This window comes from Citrus sinensis, chromosome 3 (genome assembly GCF_022201045.2).
Source record: "Citrus sinensis cultivar Valencia sweet orange chromosome 3, DVS_A1.0, whole genome shotgun sequence".
NCBI classification, from domain to species: Eukaryota; Viridiplantae; Streptophyta; class Magnoliopsida; order Sapindales; family Rutaceae; genus Citrus; species Citrus sinensis.
The window spans coordinates 21,950,432-21,972,375 of record NC_068558.1 but is presented as its reverse complement, the minus strand read 5'-3'; the positions used below and the strand labels follow the sequence as shown (position 1 = coordinate 21,972,375).

The window sequence follows — 21,944 nt, the reverse complement described above, 5'->3', positions numbered from 1 at the left end:
TAGTAGAGGGGCATTTTTATCCATAAATTTTGATTTAAGTTTTTTTAAACCCACTTGTAACCATTACTTTTAACATATAATTAAAAGCATAACCCTATTAAACATTTGATTTAATTCTTAAATTAAATTAAAAATATAAATGTTGCCTCATTAACCATATATTAAATTTTGGATTTAGTTTCATATTAAAATATGAATTAATTTACTGTTATAATGTTACAATAAATTCTAAATTTAAATAGTAGTTGCACATAATAAATTCTAGAATTGATTTCATATTTAACTAGCCATTATAATTTTTATAACTCTTGTTTTTATTCAATGAAGTTAAGGTTGTACTTTAAGGGATAAGTTATCATTCACTATAGCATCATTTTGAGTGTACAAATATATGATCTTGAAGTACTCACAAAGGAAATTTTGAATCATCCTTGACTTTCTATTTACAGTAAGTGAGTCATACTCAAAATTATGCTTTTAAATAGCAACTCATTATTCCATTTTTTCAATAGATACAAAAATGAAAAAAAAAGGTTTTAAAAGATTTCTTGAAGGGTGCCAGAAGTCCAACTCTAATGATAATAAGAGTGGAGTTATTTGAATCCAATAAATTATTCATCAAACCCATAAATTTTACAATATTTTATTACAAACATGTCCTTCAAAAAAATTACTTGTAAAGAGTTCATTTGTTCTTGTCCTTCATCCGTCTTTCCTAGTATTAAATTTGTCTCTCTAGGAAGTCAAATTCAATTAATCTTCCTTTTGGACAAATCATCTTAGGCAATCCAATCAATTATTTTCCATGGAAAACTTAGTCTTTCATCTTTACAGACAAAACATCACCAATCTATTAACTTAATGATTCTATTCATAATATTCTTCTATGGAGATACTTATTTTGCAAAATTCTTCTTTGAAAGCTTGGTTAATGGTTACGACCAACCTATCGCAGTTTACAATTATATAGAATAGACTTAACACGATGATACTTATTCTATATATCTATGGAGATGCTATTAAACATTGAAAACTATAAACACGGCTCAACTAATGATTAGATGATAAAAGTTATTAAATAAATATAACCTAAAAGAATATCTTCGAGAGGCTGGTCTTTAAAAATATTGCAAGTTCATTCTTATCAGATATAGTTGTATTGATACATATGACATGAGAAATTGAGTAGAAAATTACTGTGATTGACTGAGAAAATGGAAGATGATGGAGGATATTTTGGGAATTATGATGGATGTTTAAAGTAAAAATATAATCTTAAAATTTTAATACCGTGTCTAATGAGTTATTAGGTATAGAGAGTAAATTTGTGTAGTTCCTACTTTTAATAGTAATATTCTCTCTCTACTCTTTCTCTTTGTTTTTTTTTCTTGCCTTTTACTCATTTTATCCTTAAAGTGGTACTATTTGCACCTTATAAAAATCCTTATAAAACCCCACTTCTTAGGATACCCCCTTTTTTTTTTCTATGAGGATATCCCATTTAAAGCTATTAAAATATCGGTTTCAGTCTAAAAACCCCCCCTATAATTGCAGTTATAATCCCACATTTTTTTTTCTCTAAAAACCCCAATCTCACTCTCTCTCATAGGGCTCCATTTCATTCTCTCTTCATAACTAGAACATTTTAAAGCTTGTTCTTAAATTCTTCAGTTGCTAATGAATCTTCCTTTACATTTGTATTATCTCTCATAATAAAAAATTATTTGTGCATTTCTCAAATTATAGATGAAAAAAATATTTTGATATTCATTTGTTTATATTTCGAATATACTTCTTTTTTTAAGCAATTATCCACTGACCACTTATTTTTTCATACTTTTTCAAAAAATACACATCCTTTTTTTCTTTGGAGAATTCCACTTGAAGTTTACATTGTGTTGCACCCGTCTATTTCTATTGTCACCTATTAAGACCTTGCTGATGTCATATGGATAAAATTGTCATTTGACTCGAGTAGAAAAAAATAAGTTAGAAACGGAAAAAATGGCAAAAGTGGTCTAGAGTTTCGTTGCGAGTGTCTCCCAAAAATGGCTTATGATATTGACCAATATTTGTGCACCTGAAATTTGCAAGTTGGAGAAGTTGGAGAAGGAAGTGGTTGCATCAGTTTCTAATTATGTTGAAATTGTCTCATTCGATGAAGATGGTAATGGTTATCTTACTATGTGCTTGGATAAGAAGAAAGCAACAAATCTAAGACTTGCTGTAATTGCTGTTAGAACAAGTGGGCATAGGGGGCTTGGGAAGCTTTCAATAAGAGGAAACAAATATAATTACGAAGTCACTTTGCCACCTCAATATTAACCTCGTATCCTTTGTAGATTTTGCTAAAATGACGCATGTTTCAAGAAGAACAACAAGAAGAGAGGGCACCTCAGTGCCATTCATGGTCATATCGGGAAATACAAAAAGGATCTTGGAGGTAGCAATAATGCCAGAGACATGCACCACCACAGAGTCCTCTTCAAAACGTATCATTCAATTTTTTTTACTATAGTAGGTATGAGGTAATTCCACAAGCTCCACAACAAGTACCATTACCCCATCATCAACATCGACAAGATTTTGTCCATACTCCCACAAGACGTGAAAGCAAAGGCCAGCAAGGGCAACATTCCAATGATTAATGTCACTCAGTTTGACTACTTTAAGGCTTTGGGCAAAGGTGTTTTATCAGAGAACTAGCTCATCGTTGTCAAGTCCAAGCTTGTTTCTATACCACTAAGAAGAAGATCAAGGAGGTTGGTGGCGTTATTGTGCTCACAACTTAGGGTTATTTCGGTAACTCTACCTTATTTAGGGCAAGAGAATATTATACGTTTGAGGGGCAATAATGTCATTTGACCAATATTCTGTTAATTCTCTTAACTGAGTGAAGAGGGAAGTGGACAGGAGGGGTGGGCAAATAAGATTTTGGTTCGGGTTATAAATTCTAGTTCATTCATATTAAAAAGCCTAATTTTATCTCCATAAAAAAAATAATTAACTAAATATGAAACAAATTTCTCATAATCTTATTCATATATTAACTAATCAATTAACATAAAGAATTCTATATTTAACAATTAACAAAAAAATTAACAACAATTAACAAAAGAAAATTAAGAAATTAACTAAAAATTAAAGAAATTACTAAATAATTAATTAATAGGAGATTAGAGAGAGAAGAAGAAATATTTGTTAGTGGAGGAAGAAAAGAAGAAGAAGAAGAAGAAGAAGAAGATGTTTGGCAGTAAGGAAGGAAAGAAGAGAAGAAGAATTGAAGAAGAAGAAGATGATGATGTTTCGCAGTGGCGGAAGGAAAGAAGAAGAAGAAAAAGAGAAGGAGAAATGAAGAAGAAGAAAAAAAGAAAGAAAAGAAGAAGAAAAGAAAAGAAGAAGATGATATTTGGCAGTGGCTGAAGAAAAGAAGAAAAAAAATAAGAAAGAGAATAAAGAAGTGGAGGTGTCAGGTGGCGGTTGATAAGTGTATATTTGGGAGTTGTGACGTGTTGTTAGGGCTATGAAAACGTTGTTAAATTATATATACTTTTTTAATTTTCTTGGTTAACCCGAAGCGAAATACAACTCGATCAGGTTTGAATTTTCAACCTAAACGGGTTGCAAACTTCTGTTCGGTTCGGATAAACCTAATTCAAACACCCACCCCTATGGATAGGTGCAACAAATGTAAACTTCAGATGAAATTCTGCAAAAAAAAAAGTTTATTTTTAAAAAGTATGAAAAAACTAGCTATCGGTGGATACTTATCATTTTTTCCCCTTCTTGTAGAGACTTTTACTTAAATAATTGAGAACAAATTTTTAGGCATTCTTTTTAATAAAAGAATCAAATATTATAACTTTTAGTAAACCAGTGATTTTTTTTTTGTTTTGTTGTGTCTTATGAGGAAGAAACGTGGGGTTTAATTAGTTTGTTTTCAAGTATGAAGGGTGAAATTTCAAATATATAAATAAGAGTTTGATAAAAGTTTTGAAGGGGTGTCAATAGTCCAACTCTTGTCCTTCTTGGATTTCTCACTCTCCAATTTTTTGGGGTTCTCATGGGCTTTAAATGAAGATGCGCTTTTGTGGCTTCCTTGTTTTAGAATAGCGCTATCAGCACCCTTTTATTTTCCTAATAAAACCCTCATGCATGGCATTGTAAATACAGACATTTATTATTCCAAATAAAGAGTATTGCTTTTGACACCCTATTACTAGATAAAGTTACATAAAGGACTTTTATAATTTAATTAAATTAAAATGTCTTTATAAATAATGACCCCTTTAAATCTTAATATATGATATAATTAAAATTTTTTTTTACAAAATCAAAATCAATGAAGAAATATATTACCTAATAATAAGATTTTTTTCTTGAGAAAGTATATTTAGAATCTAGTAACTTATTCTAAATGATAGTAAATTTTAATTAAAACTCTATTAAAAGGGTTTCATAAGAATTTTAAAAGGGTTGGAAGCTCTACTTCTAATTAAACCCTCTAATATTTTTCTCTTAAAAAAAATCATGAAATCTGATCTAATGAGCTCTTTGCCCCTTAATAAACCATACCCACAAAAATAAGTTGATATTGTTCGCTTTGGACACACAATTTGTTATGGTTTTTTGTTATTGGTTTTGCATTCAATTATGTCCATAGTCTACTTATTTAGGAGACCTCATGACTTATAAACTAGTTTAAGAACTCTCTCACCAGCAATATATGATATTACAAGTGGAGATGACCAATGGGCTCATGTGTGTTTGTGCCCGTGTCGCGTCGTGCCCACTATGTGTTTCACGCCGTGCCAATTTTGTCTTTTGCTTAGGCCCGGCTCGGCACACGTGCCACACTCACTTGTGCCGTGCCCACATATACCATGCCGTGCCTAAGAAAAAAAGCCCAATAAACTTTTCTTTTTTTAATTTTTTAAGAGTGCATTCTAAGCTGTTGGCATATTTTTTTAGGTCTTTGTGCTTTTTGAGATCTATGCCTTTAATTAAATTTAATATAATCGAAAATTGAAAACTCAAGTCCATATTCAATAATAATAAACTAATAATAGTAAGAGAATGTAATATTAATTACTAAGTTTGACCTTATAGTATTAGAATTTTTTTAATACTTAACAGTAATAATAATAATAAATTTTTCTTAAGGGTTAACTTAATTGTTAACTTGGACCTACATAAAGTTATAGATCATAGTTCACAATAATATTAATGCATATTTATAAAATTGTGATATTTATAATTTTATTCATTAAAATCATGATATCAATTATAGTTTTTTTTGAAACTAAGAATTAAATGAATTTAAAAAATTCAATTTCAATTTATTTGTAAAATCATAAAATTTTAAGTTTACTTTCATTAAAGAATAAAACGTACTTATTGCGGGCTTTTTCATCGTGCCGTGCTTTTAAGGCCTGCGTGCCTAAAATTTTAAGTCTGACCCATCCCACATGCATGTCATGCCGTGCCGCGTGCCCCACTGAAACGTGCTCGTGTCATGCCATGTTGTACAGACACGTGCCATGTTAGTGCCAATGCCACGTGCCGTTCGGCCCATTGGCCATCTCTAATTACAAGTAACCCATACCTTAAAAGAACTTTTAGGGCTTGGTTTTGAGTCCTAACGTATGATAGCTAGGACTCTTCTCCCTTCTTTATTCCAATATACGCTAGGACTCTTCTCCCTTCGTAATTCCAAAATTAGGTAGTAGTCATTTCCTCCACTATGAGTGGAGTAAGTTTTCCTCCAATATTTATAGATTATGCCATAATAGACCTTATCTAAATTGTCTCAGTATATTTATAAATATTAGTAGAGTTTTAATTGTAAGGTCAAATAAAAAATCTTAAAATTCACATGCATTATTGCATTTTTTTCTTTTCCTTCTGTTTTTTTTTTTGCAATTAAAAATGGCTCAAACATGAGGATAATGAATCACTTTGCGGCGATCTAATGCTAATAACCTTTCCGACCTCATCAAGAATCAAAATACAAAACTGAAAGAGGATTTTGTATATGTGAGAGTGAAGTGGAAGAAAAAATTAAGTTTAACATGTACACGTGCCACATGGCACTGTTCGATTAGTGTCCACACTTCTAACAGTACTCAATGAATCTCATAAATCTGCCACTTGTTTAGATGCTCATCATATGGCCTATATATATATATATGTGTGTGTGTGTGTGTGTGTGTTATCTCGTTCCTTCACTTTTGTGTTGACCTTATTGTTGAAGCTGCTTATAATACTAATAGCCCAGGATATAAAGAAAACAAATTGAAAGAAATTAACTGTAATAAATTAGATAATATAGAAGTGCTTTTCTTTTACCACACAGGCCATAGCTAGCAAAAGAGCAAAAGTAATTCAGAGATGTCAAATGATAAACCATCTTTTTCCACTTGATTGACGACAAAATCTTGAAAGATTGTAAAATGAAGAGGAAAGAGATAAAAGTACAGATTATGAAAAAAAATGTAAACAGATCGAAGATTGATTGTTCCCCGAGCAATTATTTCATAATAGGGTGGGGATTTAAAGAAACAGAAAGTACGACCGATTGAACTACAGAAAAGAGTGCCATTATATCCTTAATTTTGAAACCTATCTCTATTGAATAACATGGGATCAGGGGCAGACCGAGACTCTTAAATTACTCCGGGATATATATATAAACATATAAAATATATATATATATATATACACGTTTGTGTGAATGTCTGTACATATACAATAAGGGTTCCTCTATGATGCTGTAAAGTTTTTTACAGCATCAATAATGTATTAATTGTGAACCGTTAGATCTAATCAATGGTATACAGTATTTGTACTAAAAAAATTTAAAAATAATGGTAACCGTTCAAGTGGGTGGATAATTTTTGTAAAATAATTGTGATCACCCTTAGAGTTTGAAACAATTTCACTTAAATAGTATATTTATTTAAAATTACTTTTCAGCCCCCCTTTAAATTTGTAATATGATAATCTCTTTTAAACAAATCTTTCAAAATCAGTTACCATTAAGTATAAAATATAATATCAAGTAGGTTATTTAACACAAAGTCTTGTAATAATTTGTATTGTATGAATTTAATTACAAACCATTAATACCTAAACAATAATGATAATAGAAAGCATTGCAATAAACTATTTTATATGTGTTTTATTAATAATACTATATGAGTCATAACAAATGAGAAATATTTTATTCACCAATTATTATTGAAAAATATATGTCTATATAACTATAGAGTGAGAAATATTATGATTTAAATTTTTATCAAAAAATTAAACTATTTATTTCATGCGATTCAATGGTGGAGGATATAACATTATAAAATGTTGCTTTGACTTTCAATATCAACCATTAGAGTATGAGATATTAGTGGGTCAAATATTGTGCCAAAATTTTAAGTTAAAGTATTCCAAACCATATCTTTATAATAGAAATATAAAAACATACAATGATTTTTTTCCTCATTTTGTCCATTAAATATTATTTGTTGTAATAGTTTATTTATTGTCACTATTTATTATCATAATAAAAGTAATGACTCTTCGTAGCATAAAAATTTTATAATTACTATCAAAGAGTAACAATAAAATTATCTTTCATGATTCATAAACTAAAGTTAATTAGGAATATGTGTTAGATTTAACTTTTATGAAATTAACAAAGTGACATTTGAAAATAAAATGAAAACAAACTTGTGAAAGTTAAATTTTATAAGGCTGAGATAATTTCCTACCATGTTAATAAAAATCTAAAAATATACATGATATTCTTCACTTTTTTTTCCAACGTAAATATTATTGGAGGCAATATTTTATTTATTGTCACTATTAATTATCACAACAAAAGTAATGATTCTTAATAACATAAAATTTTATAATTACAATCTAAGGATATCAATAAAATAATTTTTCACGGTTCATAAACTAAAGCTCATTAGGAATATATATTAGATTTAACTTTTGTGAAATTAACAAAGTGATATTTGAAATTAAAATGAAAATATATAGGCTTATAAAACATAAAATTCCTATCATGTAAGGATATTAATTGTAAGATAAATATAAAGTTAAGAGAATAAGTATGTTAAATGGGTATTAAAAATAATACATACTTCATGATCAATTATACAATGACCCTTAATATTATATAAAATAATGAATATTTTAATATACGATATTAAATTTTATTAAAACATGTGTGATCAAGTAATTTTTATGTTACAAGCAATCTCAACAATGAGTTTATTGATGTAACTATGATATTTACTTAAGTATATGTACTTAGTTGTGTTATTTATTACTATTATATCATATATAAAATTTTCAATTGCAACTTATTTATTTGATTTGTATTAAATAACCTACCATTATATTTTATACTTAATGGTAATAGATTTTGGAAGATTTATTTAAAAAAGATTATCACATTTCAAATTTAAAGGAGGATTGAAAAATAATTTTAAATACAATATGCTATTTAAGTGAAATTGTTTCAAACTCTAAGGATGATCATAGTTATTTTACAAAATTCTCCACCCATTACACGTTTACCATTATTTTTAAATTTTTTTTTAGTACAAATATTGTGTACCATTGATTAAATCCAATGGTACACAATTAAAAACATTATTGATGCTGTAAAAAAATTACAGCATCATAGAGGAACCCAATAAATAATAAAGAAAAAACATAAACATCAACCTAACGGCGTGCGTAAACCTATTTCTCTTTGTTTCATATTCCATATATGTATATACATATGGACTTAAATAGCAGCATGCATAAACCCAATGGCGTGCATGGACCACCACATACATATGAACCGATGTTCAAGAATATATAAATAGGCGGTTATTAGAGTTGGAAAGATGTGGAAGAGTTAATGGATAAAGAACTCGAAGCATTATTTTTATGAGAAAGAAGAAAGGGCTTGCAAGAAACGTTTGTCTAAGAATCTTTAAAAGGCAAAGTGAAAATGAACCAAAGAGAAGGGGACTTTGAATCCTTTATTTATGAATTACAAGTCATGATAGTTGTAGAGATAAAAAGAAAAGAGTATAACTACTACACTTTGCACAGAGAGCAAGTGCTCAATCATAAGGTCGGAAAATCACAACAAATTAAAATGGCACCTGTAGGATTACCTCCTGGTTTTAGATTTCATCCGACGGATGAAGAGCTTGTGAATTATTATCTGAAGAGAAAAATAAACGGCCAAGAGATCGAACTTGACATTATCCCTGAAGTTGATCTTTACAAATGTGAGCCCTGGGAATTAGCAGGTCTTTACTAATTAATTTCTGTTTGATGTATATCTCTTGTATTAATTTCTCATTACAACTTACTATAATATTTTCTTGTCGTAATTTCATTTGCATTATTGTAGAAAAATCATTTTTACCAAGTAGAGATCCAGAGTGGTACTTCTTCGGACCGCGAGATCGGAAATATCCGAATGGGTTCAGAACAAATAGAGCAACGAGAGCCGGATACTGGAAATCGACCGGCAAAGACCGGAGAGTTACGTACCAGAGTCGAGCCATTGGAATGAAGAAAACGCTAGTTTATTACAGGGGGCGAGCTCCTCAGGGAATTAGAACTGATTGGGTCATGCATGAATATCGCCTTGATGACAAAGAATGTGACGATATCTCTGCTGGAATTCAGGTAGTTGGTACATTATAAAATTTATCATTACTCAATCTTTATACACACACACATATATATTTACTGATTAATTAATTTATATGATTATCATCATCATCGTATGTATAATTCTTTTTAATCAGTCCTGGCTAGCTTACAGAACATTTTAATTTCCAAATCATTGGCTTTCTTCATACCATCCTATGGTTAAAAGATCAACTTTGAATTTACTATGAAAATAAAAATTAAACACACATAATTTTAGCTACAATTAACTTTTTTTGGATAGAAGCGGTTGTCGACTCTCAGCCAATTACTTGTTTTTGAATATCTTCTTCCATCTTACGAAACAAATTCTGTCTTTTAAAATTCTAAATTTGCAAACTTTTGTCTGTAATAATTTTATTTTCTTTTAGTTTGTTTCATTAATTTTGACAATTATATGACCTCGGTTGAGTTGCAGGTGAACTAATAAGTCTTAATAATTTTATCTCTCAAGGCATAAAATTCAGTTGAATGTATGCCGTAACCATTGAGAAAAGTATTTTTTTAATCATTTCTTTATGGTACAAAGTACATAAAGTAAGTTAAAGTTTCCTCTATTCACCTAAGGGCTTGATCGTGTATTTTTCATGTAAATTTATTTAACTGACCATTTGAGTTCAACTCAAAGAAGATAAGGACAAAAAAATTAACTTTATCATTGGAGTTCATTATTTCATCATCATCGTAGATAAATTAAAACTCTTACAATGTAAAATGTTCTTATAGAGTAGTGGGAAGAATTAATTAAGGGTCATTCATATTTAGGCCTTCGCTATTTGTAAAAAAATGATTAGTAAAATGGATGATTGGAAAATTGTTCAATTAAATTTTAGGATTAGGCAGCATCAATGATATACGGTAATGATGAAATCTCCAAACGTGAAAAGTGCATGACGTGCATGGAAAGTAAGAAGCCAGCGTCACTGTTCCCTCACATTTCATGTCTTTTAATTGTTTTTAATTGTTTTGTTTTTGCAATAAAAATCAGATACAAAAATCGCTGACATATTCGTTGCTTGCTCTAGAATAGATCTTTGATCTCTTAAGTTGGAAATATTGGCTAAACTTCGATTTTGTTTTTCTTTAGTGAGACAAAAACAGTATCCCCTCAGAAGCCACGACTTGTATTAAATTTGATTCAACATACTTTATCTTTTTTAAAACTCTCTGATCTATGATTGTAGATTCTGTCAAAAATGTCTTATGTAAATCATTTAGGCTGTTTATATGCTAGAGCAAACCCAAAAAGCGGCTTCTCCATCACTTTCATGGTGAAGAATGTTGTCGGCTGCTTTTTTACTTTATTCCAAACACCAAAATAAGCCAACGAATATCAAAATCTAGAGGCATGCCCTGATCTGAATATCTCATTGGTTAACCTAGCCTTCATTTTCCTATTTTAATTTGTTTCACGTTCCATATTTATTATCTAATATCAACATGAGCTAATTGTGCGTGACTCTATTATATTGCAGCATTTGTAAGTAATATAATCACTTTTTTTTTTAATTTGTAATAATTTTTTGTTGTCTGTACAATTTATGAGCTAATTGTGCGTGACTATATTATATTGCAGCATTTGTAAGTAAAATAATCACTTTTTTTTTTAATTCGTAACAATTTTTTGTTGTGTGTACAATTTATGTATTTAGTAGAATAAAAAAGTTGTTACTAATTTACAGAATGTTTTTCGATGATAACGGTAATGTTGAGGGGCTTAACTTAAGATTTTTAGATATCCAATCCAAAAAACTAGTTTATTGGGTAGAGTGATCTATTCTACTTATAAATCCAAGTAACTCTCCCCACCCCACACTATTGGACCCCGGTCAACAATCTTGAGTTGTTCCGCCGCTATATTCTGGTTACTAGAGTCTAGTTCTGACAGCAATTGTTGGGAGACTTGTCCTAGGATTTATACTTTCTAGGTATCAAATTCAAAAGATTAACCTATTGGGTGGAGTGACTTATCTTACTTACAAACCCAAGTAACTTCCTTTACTATTTAATGTGGGACACAACTCAACAGGAAAAATTATAGGTTGACTTCTGATAATTAAGTTGCATTAGGATACCTCATTTGGACGTCTATTATTTGGAAACAATATATCTACTTGCCACTACCCACTAGGATCAACCTAAAACATTGACTCTTCACTTTCATATCTTGACTCTAGGCATTGCTATCAACAAGGATTTGGTTTAAGACCTTTACCCTTTACAAGCTAAATTTGAACCTTTTTTTTTCCTCTGAAGTTTCTTTAAGGACGAAGAACAGAACACACTAATCACCAGTTCTTACCTTTATTATTACTCAAAATCGGGTGACATAGGTGCAAAAGCACATATATGGCTAGCTGAAATACACATAAAGATCACTTTGTATGTTTCTCACAATCCAATGTTAAGGTTCCACTAATGCATGCAATAATGTTATTAATTTGTTACTATTTTATTCAGTATTCAATTTTTGACATATATTTTACTAATTATATTTGGCTGTTTTTGGCAGGATTCTTATGCATTGTGTCGAGTATTCAAGAAAAATGGAATTTGCTCTGAAATGGAAGATCAGCACGGGCAATGTAGTGGTTTATCATCATCCTTAATGGAGAACTCGCAGCAAAGTCATGGAATCAGCATTGAATGTGAAACAATGTCACCAGATGTTCCAATAAATTCATCATCTTGCATTGATGAGGAAGACAAAGATGATTCATGGATGCAGTTCATCACAGATGATCCGTGGTGTTCTTCCAACAGTACTTCTACTACTTTTACTGGTGACCAAGTTTCTCATTTGGAATTCACTAACTGAAATTAAGTGTTATTATTATGATATTCAAAGAAAACAAGCAAAAATATTGATGCTAGTGGGTGAATAACATAATGAAGAAGGACCAAAAAAATATATTGGTGTTGCTGATTTATTTCTTACAATAAGTTTCAGAAGAAGAAAAGAAATATATTCATAAAATTTGTCGGTTCCCATTGGTAGATTCTCTTTAATTTGCTGTAGTTACGTATTTTGTCATATATTGGTTTGGTTGGTGGTTTCTGTCGAGGCAATTCACAGCATGCTATGTGGATTTTTGTTTTGACGTTTTGTTCGAGGTGATGGTTCGAGTGTTATTCATAACTTGTGCATGGAATAAAACGCAGTTATTATTTGGTGCTATACACTAGGGAGATTGCCAATTTTCTCCGTACAGTAATCAACATATACCATTTTCCTCTTATTATTTTTATAAGTGCCAAAAACCTCCCTGATAGCATAAGTTTACAATATTATCCTTATTTTCAACTACTCTTTTATTTATGTTTATTATAAATTAAATAAATCACATGAATAGAAACTAAATAAAAAATTAAGCATTAAAAATAAGAAATATATGTTTTGATATAAGAAAAAAAATTAATAATAAAATTTTGTTCTTGTACTTATTTATTTTGTGAAAATTTTCTTATAATAAATGTATAAGAAAGTTATTATAAAATGATAAAAAAATTGTTATAAGAAAATTTGAATGACAAATAAAAATTTATTATAAGATAAATAATAAAATATTTTGCCTATACTTTTTACATTTAATTTTAAAATATTACAAAATGTTTATTATAAGAAAATGTTCACAAAATAAATAATTACAAGAAAAAAAATTTATTATTAATTCTTTTGCTCATATCAAAACATAAATTTCTTGTTTTTAATATTTAATTTTTTATTTAGTTTCTATTCATACAATTTATTTAATTTATAACAAATGTAAATAAAAGAGTAATTAAAAATAAGAGTAATATTGTAAACTTATGTTGTCAGTGGGGTTTTTGGCCATTATAAAAACAGAAAGAGTGTAAATGGTATATGTTAATTACTGTAGGGGGGAAAGTGGCAATCCCCCCTATACACTATGGTATTAGTTTTGTGTTTTGGCTTTTTATCGTCTTGTGTCCATGCAACTTCTTCTATCAATATCAAATTACGTGTTAGAAGCATAAAACATCAATTTTACATAATTGGGGGAATCGAAAATGTATAATTACAAAATGTATTTGAAACTCCAAGTACACATGTTCAATATCGAATTTCTAACAAATTAAGGCTTGTTTATAATTTTTGGTCGTTGATCGTGCTTCCAAAAGACAACTTCACTCTTAATGTTATGGGTCAAAGATTAATTATTTAGAACAGTATGGGTCAACAATTAATTATGGGTCAAAGATTAATTTGTTTACGACAATAATCCAAACTATGATTCTTCAAGCAAAAAAAAATCAAACAAATAGCAAATAGAAAACAAAAAAGAAGAATAAAATTAATCATACAACACAAGAATTTACATGGAAACTCTTATATTGGAAAAACCATCACTGCCAAATGGACAAAGAAAAAATCCATTATGCATTTCCAGGTGATGTCGTTTGAGAGAACAACATTTCATCTGGTGGTATTCTTTTCTAGATGCTCACAACGTTCATCCTCTTTGAAGGTCAGAGGCAACACTCAAAACCCTGATAACACCTAATCTATTAATAAACTTACTGTTTACTTGCAAAGAAAATTGAATATTCTAAATTCATACAAACAAGTTAACCTAACATCCTTATATATAGAGAATATTTTTTTGCAAGAGAAGTATTCATTTCCTTATGCAAATTGTATTCCTCTTTGAATAAGTTAAGTCCTAAAAGGAAATTACTTATTCCTAAAATAAGAATCCTTCTAAATAAGAAAGTATCTTAGGAGACATATTTCCTAGTATTTTCATAACATAAAGCCTTATTGAAAAATGCGACATATTTCTTAACATAATTAAATATTTTAGATGCGGATTTAAGCTTATGACCCACTCATGAGAATATAGTTTTTCTATTGCTAGTACAGTCGGATTTGTTAGGGGTTATTCAATTATTTAGAAAAAAAAGAATCATTAATGTATTGAGCTATATTTTGGATTATTTTGGAGGTGCAACAACTAATTACACCAAAGACATATTGTTTTTAGAATTTCTCATATACTAAGAGTTTTTAATTAAGTTATAGTTACTTATATGGGTTGGGAGCATCACCTTAGCATGATCAGTAGGAGCTTGTAATTTAGATAGATAAAGTGGATCCCACATTGAGACCTGCTAATTTATTGTTTTAAATAACTATTCTACAATGTCAAAGTGGGTGGGTCCAGAATAGAATCCACTAACCTGTCCAAATGACTCACTGGTGAGAATAATTTGTCTTTATTGGTGGTAGAGTCGGATTTGTTAAAGGTTATTCAATTAGTTTCCAAAAAAAAAAATAATAATTCAAGTATTGAGCTATAATTTAGATTATTTGTGAGGTGCAACAACTTATTACACTAAAGACATAATATTTTAGAAACCCTCATATAAGTTTGTAATTAAGGTTAGCTACTTATATGAGTCGGGTGCACCACTTGAGCATAATCACTAAAAGCTTGCCATCGGATAATGGGGCATAATTTATTGTTTTTAAATAAATATTTTACAATGTTAAAGTTGGTGGGTCCCATACTGAATCCACTAACCTATCCAAATGACAATATTTGAATGGTCATGGACACCGACTTATGTTAAAGTGGTGGACCAGACTATGTAAGTTTTTGTTATTATCTAAAAATTGATACTATAGTAGACTCAAGCCACTATATTACGACATCCAATTTAGGTTGTGGTTTACAAGACATAGATGTGTTCAGAGTTCAATTTATATTAAACTCTTAACTAAGTCCATTTAGAGGACCTTTGCCTAGAAGGGCATGCCTTATAGAATGGGCTAATAGAGAATCAATAACCCTATAAAGCCCATAAGTGACTTAAACAACCCATTAGTGCACTACCCATATTTGGGCTACATAAAGATCATTACTTTGATGTAATCTTAGGCCTAACCTAAAAGACCTTCTAGAAGACTCACTAAATCCTAATTTTATCCTAAATATAGCCTATCCACACAATTCATGTTGTCCGGTGGTAGGAAAGGTAATCCAATTCTAAAAGAATCATGACCTCATCCAAAGAAAGGAAAGACAATATATTCCTCATGATAATCATCACTTACCTTTTTCGTCAAGGATTCCAACTATTTTGTAGGGATCAATTTCTTAACTAATAGGATTAAGGTTTTACCTCATAGACCTATTCTTAATCGAAGTAACTGTATATAAAACCAGCGAGAAAAGGTATCAAGATCTTCTCCAACACAACATCACTCTTAGAAACATATTATAGAATCTTAAATCCTATCTTTTGGGATATGGAAATCTCAAAACATTATCCTTAAAGTCCAGGCCCAATTAGGGTTTCTTTAGAGCTCACCACTGGATTAGTCTCTTAGATATTCATTAACAAAAGTTCTTTATTATGTTGTGAACATCATCAACTCCTACACCACTATCTATAGTAGAGATCATTGTCTAAAGCCTAATACTTGCTAACAAGTCAACACTAGAGTCAAAACGTTTTTTGGGTCAAACAAATGCTAGATATGTTTGTGGAACTTTCTCTCGAAACATAAAATAGGAAGGCAAACTCATAGACTACGCAAAGCTTGAATTTGTTGTCCTCTAGCTAATCCTAAGATGAAATGTAGCCAATTGAAATTCATCTCCAACTACAAGAATGAGGTCAAGAATGATTGATTTCAAACCAAAAAATATACGTTAAGGGAAATAAAATTAATAAATATGTGGAAACAAAATTATATCTCAGCCATTTTTTACTATAAATTTAATTTTACCATGAAACCCAAACAATAATCTCCACAAATTCTATAAGACTTAAATTCAAAAAAAGAAAAGGGTGGCCCCAAATAAAGTGAAATTGAAATTAAAATTAAACACTAAAACCCCCAATCATATGAAAGTTTGGTGGTAGTGTCGTTAGGGTGCATCGACTATAAAACCTTGCAAATAATATAAAACAACTAGTATAGAGCGAGTAATGATCGATCCCATGAAGACTATGTGAGTTATATTTGTTGTCAACTTTAAAGCAGGACTTAAAATAATAATAATAATAATAATAATAATAATAATAATAATAATAATAATAATAATAATAATAATAAAAATTAATCTAACTAAAGAAAATGCCAACTATAAATAAAGGGGAGGTTTTTATGAAATTTTAACTAAATAGCAGGAAATAAAGAAATTAAAACTACGAAAACAATAATTTAATAAAAACTCTAATTAAAGGAGAAAGAAATAATAATGATGAAAACTTTGGTTAAACGATCATTCGCCACCACCAAACATGCACATGATATATCAATTCTATCATCAATTTCTATTGAAACTATCAACCGTAGATAATAATAAGCTCTATTAGTCTCAATATGTGAGATACAATTTTCTCACTTAAATGTAATAGAATTTATTTTAACATAAGTAATGATGACGTAAGCAGTGACATAAGTGATGATGTAGAGAAGTTTGTAGAGAGAGTTAAGAATTCTAGAATTTAATAAGGTATTTATGAAGGACAATCTCAACCATTGATCAAGAGTTATGGTGGCAAAATTCTAGTCATTCATTAGCCTTAAGAAATCCTATAAATACCCCCTACCCCCTTTAATTTTTAATGCAATCTAGAAATTTTACCCTCTCTATTCTAAGTCATAACATCAAGAGTACAGAAATCCTCAATTTAGAGAGGTCTAGAAAAGTCAAGGTCAAGAGGTAACACTTCAACTGCAGTGTAAGGAAAAAATTCTTTTTATACTTAACTTCCACTTTAATTAATTCTTAATCTTGTGATGACTATTATGATGTGATTTGTTATGATCTCAATTTCTACACGGACGGCTATGTGTTGTGCAAATTTATTGAACTCGCAAGTGCACGAATCTATTGTAGAATAGATTAATGGTGACGAGTGTCGATCCTACGAGGATGTAGATTTTAATTACGTGTAGAGTTAATTTTTAAATTGGGTAATTGGATTTGTGGTGGAAATGATTTGGAATATTCTAAAACTTAAATTAAAATGACGGAAATGAATTGAAGTGAAATATATTGAAATGATGCACTTGGGTATCTAGATTCGTATCAACATGCACCATGGGCTAAATATTCCTTATTAGTGCCAATTAAATCATGACGGGGAAATCCATACCTCATGAACCACACTCTAATCAATATGGTGCTAAGGGCTTATCGTGCTAAATAATAATAACCTTATACTAGGGAGCCGGTGAAACCAGGGCGGTATATAGAAGAGATTATTATTATTTGTCGACGAAAAGTCAAAACATCCACAATAATTAGAGGGGAAGAGAAAGCAAATTTACCAAATAAAGCCCATGACACATGTTGAGACTTCACCTTCAACCCAAGCTTGAAAGAAAATTAGCTACTCATAATTGAATTAGGGGCAAAATGAAAATTTATTAAAATACGTAGAAAATACAAGATGGAGAAGGAATTACAAAAAAATGGAGCCCAAAAATGAATTCAGAGATGCCAAATTAAGGGGGGAGGCCCCCTTTTTATAGATACATTGAGTAAATCATGGCCATCATATTAAAAACAGTTTGGACGCTCAGGATTGCACCACGTCATCAGTGAACAGTACGCGGTTTGACCACGTGGTTTGAACAGTGACACGGTTTGACCACGCGGTTTGAACAGTCAACCGGCTTGAACAGTGACGCGGTTTGGTTGAAAATAATCCTGTGTATATGCATGTACCGTACGCGCAATTTTTAGTCCACTAACATGTTGCCACGTCACCGATCAACAGTGCATAAGAATTTTCTCCTCGTGACATCTCATCAGTCAATGCCACATCATCGGTCAATGCCACATCATCGTTTCGTATATGTGAACAGTGTCGTGAACAGTAACATGGACAATACCGTACATGTGAATAGTGCCGTACATGTGAACAGTGACCTTTTTTCTTTTATGATCCTTCTAAGGTTTTCGATTGTCCTGAGTTCAAAAGTGATGTCCATTTTACCGTCTGATTTCTCGTTCATTGTGAAATGACTATGATGCTCCTAAAATACATAAAATACATAATTAAAATAAAACACACGTAATTAAATCACAAAAAGCTTAAATACACAAAAGTAAGGGTGTTAGTAAGACTTGAAATGTAAAATGATGATTTTCTCCTTTATAAATATACATTTTCTAACACTCAACACAATGCCGCCTATATTATAGTAAATTCTTACTTATCCTTATATAGTCGGCTATGCCGCCTAATCTATGATACTTAATTATGTTATGGTCGGCTCTGCGGCCTATACTATAATTCCATTTTGTTTAATCTCTGTATGGACGGTACTGCCGCCTATATTAAAGATTGTTATCCTTAAATGGTGTTGTGTGTTGATTATGTTGTGCATCTAAGAACTTCAAATATTATGACAGAAGTTGCATTGGATGCATGCATATCATGGATTGCTTTATGAAGAAGACGTTTCATAAAATGATTTTATGAAAAATGAGTGGTTGTACTACCAGGTGGCAAAGTTTTTAAGGAGGACAAACCCTCCAAGCTAAGTAAAAAGAAATCTTTTGGGGACGGCGATACGTAACGCCCAAAAGATCAACTAATCAGGGCTCTAATAAAGTTGTTCTGTATTTTCTAAGTTCTTTTAAAAACTTAATATGATCATCCATATGAATAATAATTTATACATGCATCAAAGTGTTATCTTACTGGGAATTAGCTCACAAAATCCTTACATTGCAGGTAACGATGAGTAGGGCAAGTGTTGAGTGTTAGAAAATGCATATTTATAAAGGAGAAAACCGTCATTTTACATTTCAAGTCTTACTAACAACCCTTACTTTTATGTATTTAACCTTCTTGTGATTTAATTACATGTGTTTTATTTTAATTAAGTATTTTATGTATTTTAGGGGCATTATAGTCATTTCACAATAAAGGAGAGATCAGACGGCAAAACGGACATCACTTTGAACTCAGGACAGTCGAAAACCTTAAGAGGAGCATAAAAGGAAAAATGGCACTATTCATATGTACGGTACTATTCACGTGTACGGTATTAATTACGTTACTGTTCACAACACTGTTCACATAGACGGATCGATGACGTGGCATTGACCAATGATGTGGCATTGACTGATGAGGTGTCATGATCCTGTTGGGCTAAAATTCTTATGTACTGTTGATGGTGACGCGGCAGCATATCAGTGGATGAAAAATCTCGCGTACGGTACATGCATCACACAGGATTATTTTCAACCAAACCGTGTTACTGTTCATCCGAGTCAAACCGCGTTACTGTTCATCCGCGTGGTCAAACCGTGGACTGTTGACTGATGACGTGGCGCAATCCTGAGCGTCCAAACTGTTTTTAATCCGATGGCCATGATTTACTCCATGTATCTATAAAAAGGGGGCCTCCCCCCCTAATTTGATATCTCTGAATCCATTTTTGGGATCCATTTTCTGTAATTCTTTATCCATCTTGTATTTTCTTCGTATTTTAATAAATTCCCATTTTGCCCCTAGTTTAATTATGAGTGGCTAATTTTCTTTCAAGCTTGGGTTGAAGGTGAAGTCTCAATATGTGTCATGGGCTTAATTTGGTAAATTTATTTTCTCTTCCCCTCTAGTTTTTTTGGATGTTTTGACTTCTCGTCGACAAATAATAATATTCTTGTCTAGTACCGCCTTGGTTTCACCGGCCCCCTAGGACAAGGTTATTATTATTTGGCACGATAAGCCCTTAGCACCATATTGATTAGAGCGTGGTTCATGAGGTGTGGATTCCCCCCTCATGATTTAATTGGCATTAATAAGGATTATTTAGCCCATGATGCATGTTGATACGGATCCAGATACCCAAGTACGTCATTTCAATAGAATTCTCTTCAATTTCTTCTCGTCATTTCAATACCAATTTTAGAATTTATTCTCGCCATTTTAATTTAAGTTGTAGCATATTCCAAATCATTTCCACCACAAATCCAATCACCCATTCACAAAATTAATTCTACACAATTAAAATCCACCTCCTCGTGGGATCGACACTCGTCACCATTGATCTATACTATAATAGATTCGTGCGCTTGCGAGTACATTAAAATTTACACAATAAGTTTTTGGCGCCGTTGCCGGGGAGGTAAGTAATTTTAATTAATAGGATTAATTTTTGTGAATAATTTCTTTTATTTGTTTTCTTGTATTTTTTTTATTATAAAAAAAAGAGAAAAAAAAGAGTGAATCTACATTTAAAGGTTAGTATTTCTTTTATTTTTTCTCTTCTTTAAAATTCTATAATTTAATTTTCAATTTATTTTTCTTTGTAATTTTTTTTGTTTATTTTATTAATTTAATTTTTAGTTAATTTATTTCACGTATTTGTTTTTGTGTATTTTTATAGAAAGGTTTTAATAGCGCAAGAAGGTTAGTATCGTAATTTCTCCCTCTTCTTTATTTTTATTTGTTTTGTTCTCATCCTTATTTTTATTTTATTTGTTTTGCATGCATGGTCGTAGGTCATTATTACCTAATCTTGAACCTATAGACCTTGAATTAGAAAAAACACTTCGCACACACAAACAAATTAAAAATAAAATGGATTTACAAGCACCACAGGAGAGGCCATTTAAGGACTATTTTAGTCCCTTAGCTAATTTGAGCACATCATGCATAAGATACCCAAATGTAGCTGCTAGGAGTTTTGAACTAAAACCTAGTGTGCTAAATTGTCTCCCCACATTCTATGGCCTAGAAAATGAGGACCCATATAATCATTTGAATGATTTTCATGCAATTTGTCAAACATTTAAATATGAGAATTTTTCAGATGATGATGTTAAACTTAGATTATTCCCATTTTCTTTAAAAGATAGAGCTCGTTCATGGTTAAATATTTACCTGCTAATAGCATTTCATCATGGGAACAAATGGTAACGAAATTTTTGAATAAATATTTCCCAGTGCATAAAACCAATGCTATTCGCAGGGAAATCTCGGAGTTTACCCAGAGAGAGGACGAGCAATTTTTCGAGACATGGGAGCGATTCAATGGGCTACTCTTGAAGTGTCCACATCATGGGTACGAGAAATGGCACCAATGCCAATAATTTTTGGAGGGATTATTGCCGAATGTGCAAGAATGGCTAATGGCAACAAGTGGAGGAGAGCTAATGTCAAAAAGTGCATCAGAGATTTGGGAATTCTTCCAGCGACAAGCGGATAATTCCCAACAACGG

The 21,944-nt window shown here is 30.8% G+C and overlaps 1 protein-coding gene and 1 pseudogene across 2 annotated transcripts; both read left to right on the top strand.

Annotated features, from left to right (window-relative positions):
• The first annotated feature begins 2,055 nt into the window (after positions 1 to 2,055).
• Positions 2,056 to 2,792, top strand: LOC102620362 (60S ribosomal protein L27a-2-like; annotated as a pseudogene).
• Positions 2,793 to 9,070: 6,278 nt separating this feature from the next.
• On the top strand, positions 9,071 to 12,888 carry LOC102620643 (NAC domain-containing protein 86). Of its 2 annotated transcripts, none has more exons than XM_006478067.4 (3): positions 9,071 to 9,314; positions 9,419 to 9,699; positions 12,236 to 12,888. In XM_006478067.4, exons 1-3 carry the CDS (start codon positions 9,158 to 9,160, stop codon positions 12,539 to 12,541), a joined length of 744 nt encoding a protein of 247 aa, XP_006478130.1. In that variant the 5' UTR covers positions 9,071 to 9,157; the 3' UTR covers positions 12,542 to 12,888. The 2 variants fall into 2 exon arrangements, with proteins under 2 accessions (XP_006478130.1, XP_015385668.1); XM_015530182.3 differs by having other exon boundaries at positions 9,419 to 9,702.
• The last annotated feature ends 9,056 nt before the right edge of the window (positions 12,889 to 21,944 follow it).